The 15999-nt window shown below is 41.7% G+C and overlaps 1 protein-coding gene across 2 annotated transcripts in view; it reads left to right on the forward strand.

The window, feature by feature from the left end:
• Positions 1-15999, forward strand: part of TTC7B (tetratricopeptide repeat domain 7B) — a 513408-nt gene that overhangs the window by 76133 nt on the left and 421276 nt on the right. For both annotated transcript variants that reach the window (XM_030214578.1, XM_030214579.1), the window contains exon 4: positions 8158-8288. In XM_030214578.1, the coding sequence (XP_030070438.1) occupies positions 8158-8288 (131 nt within the window). The remainder of the gene's footprint in view (positions 1-8157; positions 8289-15999) is intronic.

Below are 15999 nucleotides of genomic sequence, written 5' to 3' on the forward strand. Positions count from 1 at the left end.
AAGGTTTCAGCGTATCATCGACGACGACACCCAGATCCCTTTCTTGATCCGTAACTCCTAACGCGGAACCTTGCAAGACGTAGCTATAATTCGGGTTCCTCTTACCCACATGCATCACTTTGCACTTGTCAACATTGAACTTCATCTGCCACTTGCACGCCCATTCTCCCAGTCTCGCAAGGTCCTCCTGTAATCGTTCACATTCCTCCTGCGACTTGACGACCCTGAATAATTTTGTGTCATCGGCGAATTTAATTACCTCACTAGTTATTCCCATCTCTAGGTCATTTATAAATACATTAAAAAGCAACGGACCCAGCACAGACCCCTGCGGGACCCCACTAACTACCCTCCTCCACTGAGAATACTGGCCACGCAATCCTACTCTCTGCTTCCTATCTTTCAACCAGTTCTTAATCCATAATAATACCCTACCTCCGATTCCATGAACTTGAAGTAGCTTTCATATATACTTTTTGGAACATAGTACTGGGGAGATTTGGTGAGATTAGCCAAAAGATTTTCAGTGTTAACATTGATATTTTTATTTTTTTATTTTTATTTTTGTTACATTTGTACCCTGCGCTTTCCCACTCATGGCAGGCTCAATGCGGCTTACATGGGGCAATGGAGGGTTAAGTGACTTGCCCAGAGTCACAAGGAGCTGCCTGTGCCTGAAGTGGGAATCAAACTCAGTTCCTCAGTTCCCCAGGACCAAAGTCCACCACCCTAACCACTAGGCCACTACAAATGCTGTAGTAGAGTTTTACAATTTATGGGTTATATTTGTGTCTGATATGTGCAAAAGCAAATAGATTGATAAGCTTGAACAAAATGTAATGAATTTTTATGCTTTGTCAGAATATACATAGAAGAGAAGAAAAAGAAAATCATTTTTTTGAAATGCAGGGCAATGAAATGTAATTGACAGGGACAAATTTAATGGAAATACCTTTTTCTCTGTATTCAGTAGATAGAAATATGAATTAATTTGGCATATTAAAGCTTATAAGTAATCTGCAGATCTTTTTGTGTTTCTTCCAAAAATTTGCAGCATGGAAACATCAGTTATTTCAGAGAAAGCACAATATTTGTTGATCTGCTACTCATTGGATTAGGAAGAATGCCTTGATTTCCAGGCTTATCTATCCACTATGACAACCTGTGATGAAAATACCTCAGATCTGACCTTGGGCAAACATATTTAGGGAAGAAAAAAACATTCACTCAGGCTATCCAAACATCAGTGTTGTGCTACTAATGTTTTTATTTACTTTTGGCAACAAACTGTAGTGTAGAATGATCATTTTCTACACTAAGGGGGGTCTTTTGCTAAGCTGCTGTAACATTTTTAGCTCACGGTAGAAATCAGTTGGCGGTAAACACCGAGACACCCATTATATTCCTGTGGGCAGCTGATTTCTACTGTGAGCTAAAAACGCTACTGTGTCTTAGTAAAAGACCCCCCTAAAAGAGTTATAAACTGTTCGTCATAAACCATGATCGATCTGAACAGTTTTGTGTTTTCAGAAGTGCTCCCCTGTTCCATGTGTAGGGCCCAGAAGACAGGCAGAGCTCTGGAGTCTCAATGCAAGGATGAGGCAATGGTGCAGGGAGGAGGGTTTTAGATTTGTAAAGAATGGGCTTCTTGGGAAAGAGGAGCCTATTCCGGAATGATAGGCTCCACCTTAACTAGGGTGGCTGCTGGCATTTGTAAAGTTGATAGAGCAGCTTTTAAACTAGAAACTGGGGGAAGGCCGATAATCATGGTTTGAAACAAGGTATCTTTCAAAGACAAAACAGGGAAGATAGGGTATCCCAATAGTGAGGTTGCAATAGAGACCATAGTAGACCAGCAGGCTCATTTTCAAAAGAGATAGACATCCAAAAAGTGTATAAGTCAGCATTTGGACGTTTATCTCACAGAAACGTCTAAATCAGTATTATTAAAACCTCTTTTTGGATGTCTTTCTCTGAAGTCCGTCAGAAGGACATCCAAATCTCAAGGGGGCGTGCCGGGGGGGGGGGGGGGCGTGCTCAAGGCGGGACTTGAGCGTTCCTAAGATATGGACGTCTTTCACAATAATGGAACAAAACAAAGACGTCCAAGACTTAAACTTAGACGTTTTCAGCTAGACCTGTTTTTATAACGAATAGCTGCAGTGGGAATTGAAGAACCCACTTCCCCAGGAGTAGTCTGCTGCACTAACCACTAGGCTGCTCCTTTACTCCACACAAGAGGTGCCCCAAATGACCAGATGACCACTGGAGAGACTCGGGGATCACCTCCCCTTACTCCCCCAAATCACAAAACATTTTTCCAAACAGCACTTTCAAAAGGAAAAGGTAGACTTTTTTTTTTGTAGAAAATGACCTTTCCTGTTCTGATTTTGGACGTTTTACAAAAAACATCCAAATTCAGACTTGCATGTCATATCCAAAAATGCCCTTTCTGTATTTGACTTGCCCAAAGTCACAAGGAGCAGCAGTGGGAATTGAACCCATGTTGCCAGGATCAAAGCCCGCTGCACTAACCATTAAGCCACTCCTCCTCTGTTGTGAACATCTTGTATTTGGATGTGTTTTGTTCGAAAATGGACCAAAAAAAAGGATGTCCAAATCACAGGACGTCCTTGGTATTTTCGAAAAGAAATATGGACGTCCATCTTTTTTCGAAAATGACCTTCTCCCCGTCTCCAAATTTGGATGTCTTTGTAAAACGTCCAAATTCCGACTTAGACGTTTCTTTCAAAAATGCCCCTCTAAGTGTCTTTAAATAAAAAGCAGACAGATTTCAAGATTGCAAATTATCATGGTCATCTGCTGAGCAAGATGTAAATAGGAACAACAAACATAGTTTGAAATGTCTATATGCAAATTCCAGAAGCCTAACAAATAAGATGGGAAAGTTAGTATATACTGCACTAAATGAAAAATTTGATATAATAGGCATCTCTGAGACCTGGTGGACGGAGGATAACCAGTTGGACACTGTTATATCAGGATACAAATTATATCATAATGATAGGGTGGATCGAATTGGTGGAGGGGTATCATTGCATGTTAAGGAGGGCCTTGAATCAAATAGACTAAAAATTCTGCAGCATCTTGGAATCCCTATGGATTGAAATTCCATGTATAAAGAGGAAAAGGAAAGTGATAGGAGTGTACTACCATCCACCTGTCCAGGATGAACATACAGATGTAGAAATGTTATCAGAAGTAAGGAGGCCAACAAACCAGGGAACACAATAATAATGGGTGATTTCAATTACCCCAATATTGATTGGATAAGTATAACCTCAGAGCATGCTAGGGAGGTAAAATTCCTTGTTGAAATCAAGGACTGCTTTATGGAGCAGCTGGTACAGGAGCCAACAAGTGGAGGAAAAATTCTAGACCTAGTCCTTATTGGAGCGCATGATCTAGTGCAGGAGGTAATGGTGCTAGGGCCGCTTGATAATAGTGATCATAATATGATCAGATTTCATATTAACTCTGGAGTAAGTACTCACAGGAAATCTAATGCATTACCATTTAACTTTCAAAAAGGAAGCTATGATAAAATGAGAAGAATGGTGAAAAAAATAACATAGAGAAGCAGCTGCAGAGGTCAAACATTTACGTCAGGCATGGATGTTATACAAAAATACCATCCTGGAAGCTCACGCCAGTTATATTTCAATTAAAAAAGGAGGAAGCAAGACCAAACGACAGCCGGCATGGTTAAAAAATGAGGTGAAGGAAGCTATTAAAGCTAAAAGTAAATCCTTCAGAAAATGGAAGAAGGATCCGACTGGAAATAATAAGAAATAGCATAAGGAATGTCAAGTCAAGTGCAAAGCACTGATAAGGAAGGCAAAGAGAGACTTTGAAAAAAAGATTGCGTTGGAGTAAAAAATGCATAGTAAAAACTCTTTTAGGTATATTAAAAGCAAGAATCTGGCAAAAGAATCAGTTGGACCGCTAGATGACAGAGGGTAAAAGGGGCACTCGGGGAAGACATAGCCATAGCGGAGAGATTAAATGAATTCTTTGCTTTCGTCTTCACCGAGGAAGATTTGGGAGAGATAACGGTGCCAGAAACGGTATTCAAAGCTGATGAGTCAAAGAAACGGAATCAAATCTCTGTAAGCCTGGAAGATGTAAAGGGGCAATTTGACAAATTGAAGAGTAGCAAATTGCCTGGACTGGATGGTTTTCATCCCTGAGTACTGATAGAATTGAAAAATGAACTTGCAAAACTATTGTTAGTAATAAACCTTTAAAATCAAGCATGGTACCGGAAGATTGGAGGGTGGCCAATGTAATGCCGATTATTTAAAAAAAAAAAAAAAAAAAAAGGTTCCAGAGGTGATCCATGAAAGTATAGACCAGTGAGCCAGGCAAAATGGTAGAGACTATTATAAAGAACAAAATTACAGAGCATATTCATAAGCATGAGACAAAGCCAACATGGATTTAGTGAAGGGAAATCTTGCCTCACCAATCTACTACATTTCTTTGAAGGGTTGAACAAACATGTGGATTAAGGTGAGCTGGTTGATAGGATTTTCAGAAGGCATTTGACAAAGTACCTCGTGAAAAGACTACAGAGGAAATTGGAGTCAAGGGATAGGAGGTAATGTTCTATTGTGGATTAAAAACTGATTAAAAGATAGAAAATAGGGTTAAGTGGTCAGTCAATAGAGAAGGGTAGATAGTGGGGTTCCCCTAGGAGCGCTGCTTTTTAACATATTTATAAATGATCTAGAGATGGGAGTAACTAGTGAGGTAGTTAAATTTGCTGATGACACAAAGTTTTTCAAAGTTGTTAAATTGCAGGAGGATTGTGAAAAATTACAAGAGGACCTTACGAGACTGGGAGACTGGGCATCCAAATGACAGGTGACGTTTAATGTAAGCAAGTGCAAAGTGATTCATGTGGGTAAGAGGAACACGAACTTATAGCTAGGTGATGCAAGGTTCCACATTAGGAGTCACCGACCGGAAAGGGATCTAGGTATCATCATTGATGATAAGTTGAAAACCTGCTCAGTGTGCAGCGGTGACTAGGAAAGGAAATAGAATGTAAGGAATTATTAGGAAAGGAATGGAAAACAAAAATGAGGACATTATAATGCCTTTTTATCGCTTCATGGTGGGACCGCACCTCAAATACTGTGTGCAATTCTGATCATGACATCGCAAAAGATAGTGGAATTAGAAAAGGTACAGAGAAGGGTGACAAAAATGATAAAGGGGTTGGGATGACTTCCCTATGAGGAAAGGCTAAAGTGGCTAGAGCTCTTCAGCTTGGAGAAAAGATGGCTGAGGGGAGATATGATAGAGGTTTATAAAATAATGAGTGGAATGGGTAGACATGAATTTCTTGTTTATTCTTTCCAAAAATACTAAGACTAGGTGGCACGTGATGAAGCTACAAAGTAGTAAATTTAAAACAAATCAGAGAAAATGTTTCTTTACTCAATGTGTAATTAAACTCTGGAATTTGTTGCTAGAGAATGTGGTAAAAGCAGTTATCTTAGCTGAGTTTTAAAAAGGTTTGGATAACTTCCTACAAGAAAAATCCATAAGCCATTATTAAGATGGAATTGGGGAGAATCCACTGCTTATTTCTAGGATATGAAGTATAAAATGTACTGTTTTGAGATCTTGCTAGATACTTGTAACCTGGATTGGCTACTGTTGGAAACAAGATTTGGGTTTTGATGGACCATACTGTCCAAGTGTGGCAATGCTTATGTTCTTATGGGGGGGAACAGACTCCAGTATGCGTATCCTCTTATCCCTCTTGTGGGGAAGACTTTGCTGAAAGTCAAGCAAACCATGGAACCATGATCCTGATTGCACCATATTGGCCCCAGCAGATTTGGTTCCCTCTTCCTCTGGAGTTATCCTCCAAAGAACATTGGAGTGTTTTCCTACCCTCATCATGCAGAACGAGGAATTTCTTCTGCATCCCAGCCTCCAGACTCTGGCCCTCATGGCCTGGATGTTGAGGGCTTAGAATTTGCTTCCTTGCATCTTCCTAAGTGTGTCTCCAAAGTCTTGCTGGCTTCCAGGAAAGATTCCACGAAGAGATGTTATGCTTTCAAATGGAGGGGGTTTGCTGTCTTGTGTGAGGGCAAAGCCCTAGGTCCCATCCCAGACCTGGCTTGAATACCTTCTACACCTCTCTGAGTCTGGTCTCAAGACCAACTCTGTAAGGGTTCACCTCAGTGCAATTAATGCTTATCATCTTCATGTAGAGGGTAAGCCCATCTCTGGACAGCCTCTAGTTGTTCGATTCATGAGAGGCTTGCTGTTGACAAAGCCCCCTGTCAAACCTCCACCAGTGTCATGAGACCTCATCATTGTCCTCACTCAGCTGATGAAACCGCCTTTTGAGCCACTTGATTCTTGTCATCTGAAGTACTTGACCTGGAAGGTCTTGTGTTTGGTGGCTGTTGCTTCAGCTGGTAGGGGCAGTGAGCTTCAGGCCCTAGTAGTGGATCCACCTTATATAAAGTTTCATCCACACACACCCAAAGTTCCTACCAAAGGTTGTGTTGGGGTTCCATCTGAACAAGTCGATTGTCTTGCCAACATTTTTCCCAAACCTCATGCCCATCCTGGTGAAAGTGCACGTCACACCTTGGACTGCAAACGAACATTGACCTTTTACTTGGAGGTGGACTAGGCCCTACAGGCAGTCCACCCAGATTTTTGTTCTTTTGATCCTGGACAGGTCACCATCGGGAAACGCTCCATTTCCAATTGGCTGGCAGATTGCATTTTTTTCTCTCATGCCTAGGCTGAGCGTCTGACTCTTGAGGGTCATGTCACAGCTCATAATGTCAGAACAGTGGTTGCATCGGTAGCCCTCATTCAGTCAGCCTCCATTGAAGAGATTTGCAAGGCTGCAACTTGGTCTTCGGTCCACTCATTCACATCTCACTATTGCCTTGAGCAGGATGCCTGACATGACAGTTGGTTTGGACAGACAGTGCTGCAGAATTTGTTTGTGATCTAGAATCCAACTCCACCCATCTAGGCCCATTTTGTTCTCTTCCAGGCTGCACTCTCACATAGTTTGCATGTAATTTTTAGGTTAATCTGTGTTTGACCTCGTTGTTGCTAGGTTCAGTTGACCACTTTTGTTGTTTTCGGTGAGTATTTATTTATTTATTATTTAGATTTTGCTCACACCTTTTTCAGTAGTAGCTCTAGGTGAGTTACATTCAGTTACTCTGGATATTTCTCTGTCCCAGGAGGGCTCACAATCTAGGTTTGTACGTGAGGCAATCGGAGGGTTAAGTGACTTGCCCAAGATCACAAGGAGCGGCAGTGGGATTTGAACTGGCCACCTCTGGATTTCAAGACTGGTGCTCTAACCACTAGGCCAGTCCACATTATGGTATCTAGGGATTCCCACATGTTAGAATTATGGTCTGCTTGTCTTCGGAGAAAGCGAAGATACTTTACCTGTAGCAGGTGTTCTCTGAGGACACCAGGCCATATATTCTCATATTCCCTCCCACTTCCCCTTGGAGTTGGCTGTTTGCTATTTTATTGTATTGGAGGTCCCGCAGTCTCGTGGCGGGAAGGAAGGCACTCATGCAGTGGGAGTACTGCATGCACTCTTAAAGCTATACAAAGCTTTTTCAAGCTTCGACCCGGGCGACGCAGGAGACGTCACCCACATGTAAGAATATATGGTGTGCTGTCCTCGAAGAATACCTGCTACTTGTAAGTATCTTCGCTATTGTGCAGCATTGTGATAGAAACCACCAAAAGATTTAAAAGAATCAGGAAAGTGAAGTGAAAGGCTTAGTGAGATGATCGCTGGAAGAATCCAATGTGACGGGAGGAAACTAGGTTATTTAGGACCAAATAAGACATGAATGTTGGTGGGAGGGGGTGGAGGAACTACATTTTTTTTGCCTATATTACAGTTTGAAGTTACTGGATAGGAGGTGAACACTGTGTGTATCTGAGTGATGGTTTTGCATTTCTTATCATATAAAACTCCTTTCTGAAGGCAGTGTTTGCTGTGAGCTGTTAATATATTTTGTATCTGGTACAGAAGTTTGTTTTTTAATCTCAAGAGTTATGAAGGTTGGCAAGAATTAATTGAGACCTTTTGCTTTACACTTCTGTTTTATTTCTTTCCAGGCCTGTGTCTGGAAAAGCTGCCTCATTCTTCCTCTTTAAATAACCTGAATGTGGACCGTGAGCAGGAAATCATCACGTGCTATGAGAAAGCTGGCGACATTGTGCTGCTCTACCTCCAGGAGATGGAACGGGTATGCTCTCTTTGCTTTTAGTCATGTTTTCTTGTTGACTGTTTCATATTTCTGATCTGACGAAGAAGGGCAACCTTCGAAAGCTAATCAAGAAATGTATTAAGTTATGTCCAATAAAAAAGGTATCATCTTATTTTCTTTTCCATGTTTTATTTTGTTTGATTTCTATTGATAACCTGTAAGAGTGGACTAACACGGCTACCACACCTCTCTACTTGTTGACCATAAGATTCTGGTCCACATATTTGAATGCACTGTCCTATCAATGGTGTATCACATTTCTGTGCCTGTAGCTTGGTGGAGGTTTTTGACATGGGAGTTTCCTCCTACTTCTGTATGTGCTGGTTAGTTGGAATTAGGACTGGGATACGATACCATGAGCTTTCAAAACTCATGATAGTCTTGGGCTGGGGCCATGTAGTAGGGCTCTTTGCAGAACCCTGTAATCATGTGTTCTGAATCCTTGAGTATGACAATGACTTCTCCTCCTCCACCCACACTTCCAGGGGTTAGGAATGTTACCTCTGCAGCATCCCTAGCCAACCTGGGAAGTGAAAGACGAGGATTAAACTAAAGCTGATCCTGGTGCTGTGTCATTTTTATTTTTAAAATTACAAGGGTATGACACCGCAGCTCTGAACGCCACTAAAAGTGCAAGGACCGAAATACATCATAAACTTAACCACGGGTGCAGCAGTGTTGGGACTATTGCAGAAAATAGAAGAGACATACGGGCAGGGAGTTGGGGAAGGGAGGGAGGGGGGAGGGGATATGGGACTGTTTATATGTAAATTACAGCAATATACTTTGAAGTGTATGTTAAAATATATAAATAAACATTAAAAAAAAAATTACAAGGGTGTGCACATCTCGGACAGCAATGTCACTCACTATATCATTTGTTATTTCATATTGTATATGGTTTGTCTTTATTGACTATAGTGTCACAAGTGATATAACATACCTCATATGAACCGATCTGTTAGCCAGTGCTTGTGGTTTTGTCATGTAGCTGCTTCTCAGGGAAGAAATTGTGAAAGTTCTTCCAGAATTTCAGTGTTATACCCATACAAGTGGTAGTTGATCCAAGGAAGATGCACTAGCTTAGTATTTCATCTTCAAGAAGTCAGTCGTCTCTTGAACATCATCCCTTACTTGTTTGAACATGAGAAACATAAGGAGTTGTGGAAGAGAAAGGGAGTAAGCTAGGCTTCAGGAAAAACTGCAACCTTCCTACAAAACTAACGGTGGACTATGTTACATATGGACCGGCCAATATTCAGCTGGCAGCAAACACTGATCGTCGCTAGCTAAATTAGCCTCCAGTATTCTGTGCCAAGCCATGTCCGGGCACTGGCACTGAATATCGGGCGCTAATTTCAGGCGGGCTGGCTACTGGAACTTATGCCGGTCCCAGCTGATATTTAGCTGGGGCTCCAATAAGACAGTTATGCGGGCCCCGGCTGAATACTGGCCGGGACCTACATAACTCTTATTTTTAAGTCTCCGCCTCTTTCATTCCATCCCCTCCCCCAACCCGCTTGGGTCAAGATCCCCCTCCCACTGGCACGTTTGCCCCCACTACGCAGTTCAGGTATGCTCCCCAGGGTGTACTTTTCCTTCCTGGTGGTCTGTGAGGGTCAGATATATATATATATATATATAGATATATATAGATATAGATATAGATATAGATATATATACCTGATCTTGATTTGTCCTTGCCATTATCAGGGCACAGACGGTAGAAGTCTGCCCAGCAGTGTCCTTGTTCTAAATTTCTGAATTTGTCGAAGCCCCTGAAAAGCTCCACTGAAGCCCATCTAAATCTATTCAGCCACAGTCAGAGCACAGACTGTAGAAGTCTTGCCTAGCACTGGTTTTGCTTCCCAATTAACGGTGCTGCTACTTAATCTCCACTAAGCTTCTTTGAATCCATTCCTTCCAAACAGGAGGTACTGTCCTATTGTCAATTAAAAACTGGTTAAAAGGTAGAAAATAGAGAGTAAGGTTAAATGGTCAGTATTTTCAGTGGAGAAGAGTAGGTAGTGGGGTTCCCCAGGGGTCTGTGCTGGGACCACTGCTTTTTAACATATTTATAAATGACCTAGAGATGGGAGTAACTAGTGAGGTAATTAAGTTTGCTGATGACACAAAGTTATTCAAAGCCGTTAAATCACAGGAGGATTGTGAAAAATTACAAGAGGAACTTACGAGACTGGGCGTCTAAATGGCAGATGACGTTTAATGTGAGCAAGTGCAAAGTGATGCATGTGCAAAAGAGGAACCCAAATTATAGCCATGTCATGCAAGGTTCCACGTTAGGAGTCACAGACCAAGAAAGGGATCTAGGTGTCCTCGTTGATGATACGTTGAAACCTTCTGCTCAGTGTGCTGCTGCGGCTAAGAAAGCAAATAGAATGTTAGGCACTAGTTTGCCACCTAAGGCAGCCAGACTTATTAACACCTCAAAAGATCTGGTGACCTTGGCAAAACGATCAAAAATGGAGTGGAGGAGTGGCCTAGTGGTTAGGGTGGTGGACTTTGGTCCTGGGGAACTGAGGAACTGAGTTCGATTCCCGGCACAGGCAGCTCCTTGTGACTCTGGGCAAGTCACTTAACCCTCCATTGCCCCATGTAAGCCGCATTGAGCCTGCCATGAGTGGGAAAAGCGCGGGGTACAAATGTAACAAAAATAAAAAATTAGGAAAAGAATGGAAAACAAAAATGAGGACGTTATAATGCCTTTGTATCAGTCCATTGTGCGACCGCACCTCAAATATTGTGTTCAAATCTGGTCGCCGCATCTCTAAAAGGATATATTGGAATTAGAAAAGGTGCAGAGAAGGGTGACGAAAATGATAAAGGGGATGGGATGACTTCCCTATGAGGAAAGGCTAAAGCGGCTAGGGCTCTTCAGCTTGGAGAAAAGGCGGCTGAGGGGAGATATGATAGAGGTCTATAAAATAATGAATGGAGAACGGGTAGACGTGAAGTCTCTGTTTACTCTTTCCAAAAATACTAGGACTAGGGGGCATGCGATGAAGCTACAAAGTAGTAAATTTAAAACGAATTGGAGAAAAGCTTTCTTCACTCAACATGTACTTAAACTCTGGAATTTGTTGCAGAAAATGTGGTAAAGACGGTTAGCTTAGCAGAGTTTAAAAAAGGTTTGGATGGTTTCCTAAAGGAAAAGTCCATAGACCATTATTAAATTGGACTTGGGGAAAATCCACTATTTCTGGGATAAGCAGTATAAAATGTTTTGTACTTTTTTGGGATCTTGCCAGGTATTTGTGACCTGGATTGGCAACTGTTGGAAACTGGATGCTGGGCTTGATGGACCTTTGGTCTTTCTCAGTATGGCAATACTTATGTACTTATGTGTTTATCCCACACATTTTTAAATTCCTTTACCGCTTTCATCTCCACCAGCTCCTGTGGGAGGGTTTTCCAGGTATCTACCACCCTCTCTGTGAAAAAATACTTCCTGACATTAGTCCTGAGTCTGTCCCCCTTCAACCTCAATTCATGTCCTCTAGTTCTACCACCTTCCTGGAAAATGTTTGTCTGTGGATTTATACCTTTCAAATCTTTGAACGTCTGTATCATATCACCCCTGTTTCTCCTTTCCTCCAGGTTATACATGTTCAGGTCAGCAAGTTTCTCCTCGTACGTCTTGCTACGCAAACCCCATACCATTTTTGTTGTTTTTCTTTGAACCACTTCAAGTTTTTTTACATCCTTAGCAAGATACGACCTCCAAAACTGGACACAGTATTCCAAGTGGGGCCTTACATGACCTGTACAGGGGCATAAACACTTCCTTTCTTCTTGTTATACCCCTCTCTATGCAGCCTAGCATCCTTCTGGCCACAGCCACTGCCTGTACTGGCAAACTGAATTGCGTATCTTGGCTTCTCGATTACTGGACAAAACTCATACCTCTGAAAATATAAAACTGACAGTGAACGATTCTGGATAAGTTTTGTGAACAACATCAAGACAATATGTTCACTACAGACAATGCCAGTAATATGAAGGCTGCCTTTCGAGAAAACACGTGGATTGGATGTTCATGTCTTAATCTAAATCTTATTTTGTCGCACGGACCGCAGCAGACAAATTCATATGGCACTAGTTTGCCGCCTAAGGAAGCCAGACTTATGGACACCTCAAAAGATCTGGTGACCTTGGCAAAACGAACAAAAATGAATTATCATCTGGTAACAACACTTAAACAATATGTATTAACATGATGGAACAGTGTGCTGTTAACACTGAAATCAGTGGCAACACATTTTTCAGATCTCCATACACTGAGCCTTGAGCCAGGTTTTAATAGAAAGTTTTTTCGTCTGCTAGCTGATATCAATGAAGACTTGTTGGCTGATGTCATTCAAGTTTTGGAATCAGCTGATGTGGCCACAAAATGCCTTTCTACTAAAAAAAAAAGCCTTTCGTTGCATCTGGTGTTACCTACAAAAATAAAGCTGCAAAAGCATTTCACTGAAAAGGCTTCTGACATCTTACAACTGAAAAACCATCTGTTTAACATGCTGAATAAATACTTCACAGTTCATCAGTTGCATTGTACCACTGCTTTGCTGGATCCACAGGCACTGTGCAACTTGAAAGAGATGGTGGATAGACTGCCAGCAGCTGACACTCCAGAAGATGTCTTGCAACAACCCAATAAGAAGATGAAACTAGAGGAAACTTTCTTGGGACACCTCTGTTCTTCTTCCTCATTTTCTTGAAATATATCTGAGGTATATATATATTTTCTTTTTTTAGCTATTTCAATATTTTATATCTATTTGTAATGACAATATTACTTGCAAAATATGTCTTCACATTCAAAACGATACCATGTGCTTTACTACCGACGAAATCACTGGAGTCAAAATCAACTAAGTGTAAAAATCTTACTGAAATTGCCAGACGAGTCCTTGGAGTGCCTGTTGCCAGCACATCATCTGGTCATTTTCATTGGCTGGGCGTGTTCTCGAGGATAGATGATCACAGCTAGGACCTCTTACTGTAGATGGACTTCTGTTTCTGAACAGATTAAAAAAATAACTGCCCGATATTCCTGACTGACTGGTTATTGTCGATGTTTGCATTTGTATTTTCATTAAACTCATTAAAAGCTGATTAACCTTCAGAAGTAGATACTTCTTATTTTTTTTATGGAGATGGATGGGGACAGAGGAGATTACTCGCAGGTACGGGTGGGGAGAGAGGAGATTATTCATGGGGATGGGTGGGGACGGGTTGGATTTCTGTCCCCTTGGAACTCTCAAGCTTGAATTGCTTGTTGCCTTGGATGTAAGGAGAGAGAACATTTCTGTCATTACAGTAGAGCAGACAGTCTTGCTGCAGATGCTGGCAGTCACTTCCTGTTTCCGCAGGCTACAGCTGTGTTTATAAAGAATGAAAGCCATAATTTTGCAGAAAAACTGTTTCCATAAAATTTGCCCTCAAAGTATTTGATGCCTTCCTGTTCTTCTTTTATCTGTTTTATCCAGTTTAGTCCAAAGTACTACAGCGCAGGTGCAAGATACCAAGATCCTGTGTCTCCAATCCTTGGCTTGTTATTGATTCAAGAAGTAATTTTAGAGGGCGATTCTATAACAGTGCACCTATATTTAGGCTTCTATTCTATAAAGGACAGTAGGCACCTGGTTTACCCTTCAGTCATGGTTGCCGACTAAGCTCCCCGGGCCAGGTGTCTGGGACCAGGATTCACAAAACCAATTTGTACTTCAGATGAACTGGGCACAAGCCGGGACCGAAGAAAATCTCTGGTAGGCCGAAGGGTATTGCCATCCTGGGATTCGCAAGAGTCCACTTTCAAATAATGCCCAGCAGTCTCAATAGATACACTTCAGACTTTCTTTTATTTATTTATTTATTTATTGCACTTGTATCCCACATTTTCCCACCTATTTGCAGGCTCAATGCGGCTTACAGAAATCTGTTATGGCATTACTGTAACAGAGAAGAAATACAATTGGTGTTACAAAGGGTTAATCAAAGACATGAGGGTCAGGTTATGTAGTTATACAGTGAGACATTCTCAATAAAGGAGCATAAGGGTTGTGTTCTATTCATTAAGGATTTTTGTGGTAGGCTTTGTTAAAGAGAGAGGTTTTCAAGGCTTTACGGAAGCTATTTAGTTCATTGATTGTTTTCAATTGGATTGGTAGTGCATTCCACATCTTCGTGCTTATGTAGGAGAAGCTGGACGTATGTGTTAACTTGTATTTGAGCCCTTTGCAACTGGGGAAGTGTAGGTTGAGAAAGGTTTGGGAGGATCATTTAGCATTTCTGGGTGGGAGGTCCACGAGATCTAGCATGTAGATTGGGGCGTCTCCATGAATGATTTTATGAACAATCGTGCATATCTTGTTACTGGGTTAACTCAAACCAGTAAACAGTTCATAAGCCAACCCTCATTTATTCAATTTGAGTGCGTAAGAGTCTAAAGTCACATCCGATCAATGTCTATTATATGTCTGTCCCATCCTGGATTAGAGATCCTCTAGCTGGCTGGCAAAGTCCTGCCAGGATTGGGACGTCCCTTCACCCATGTCCATCCCGCCTGGGGTGTCTTTTTCCACCAAGTACTCCTTTCTTCTCATGGTACCTGTTGAGGGGTTCTCAACTCAAACCTCCCCCCCCCCCCGGTCCCCTGACTTGGTCACATAGTAAGTGACGGCAGATAAAGACCTGAATGGTCCATCCAGTCTGCCCAACAGTCACATTCTCAATTCAACATTTAACCAGCAATGAACGTGATGTTATTTACTTGATCATGGTCTTTCTTTGGTGTTTCTGGGACACAGACCGTAGAAGTCCGCCTGGCTCTGTCCTTATGTTCCAATTATGGAGTTACCATCAAAGCCCACTCCAGCCTATCCAAATCCGTCTTGTCATTTGCGGGACAAAGACCGTAAAAGTCTGCCCGGCACTGTCCTCATGTTCCAAACCACTGGCGTTTCCGTCGAAGCTCTCTCCAGCTCATCCTAAACCAGATCGCCATATACGGGACTCAGACCATACAAGTCAGCTCAGCAGCAGCCTTAGTTAAAGCAGCCATATGCAAACACATATGTAACCCTTTCGTTTTTTATATCATTTATTTTCTAATTACAGATCCTCTGTTCGTCTCAGGCCTTTTTGAATTCTGTCACAATGTTTTTTTTCCACCACCTCCCTCTGGAGATCATTCCAAACATTCACCACCCTCTCCATGGAAAATAATTTTCTGACATTTCTCCTAAGTTTACCACCCCACAACCTCAGTTCATGTCCTCCAGTTTTACCACTTCTCAGGAAAATATTTGTTTCTATATTAATACCTTAATATAGACAGAGGTTTCAGCAACCAGCCATTCCAAAGTTCACCTGCTCAGCTCCGGGACTCCCCCTCAGTACTCAGGGTCTCGACGGGGATAAGGCAACCAAAGACCCAGTTTCACCATTCACTGCCCCTTTTATTTTTATTTATTTATTTATTTATTGCATTTGTATCCCACATTATCCCACCTCTTTGCAGGCTCAATGTGGCTTACAATTCGTCGTGGATATTGGAAATAGAAGAGAATATACATTTGGTTTATGGAGGGTTAGGGTTACATGGTGGTGAAGTACATGGTTGTATTACAGCAAAAGACGTTATAAAACACTCCTATACAGTGGGGGA

Source organism: Microcaecilia unicolor, chromosome 9, assembly GCF_901765095.1.
Source record: "Microcaecilia unicolor chromosome 9, aMicUni1.1, whole genome shotgun sequence".
Taxonomy (NCBI): domain Eukaryota; kingdom Metazoa; phylum Chordata; class Amphibia; order Gymnophiona; family Siphonopidae; genus Microcaecilia; species Microcaecilia unicolor.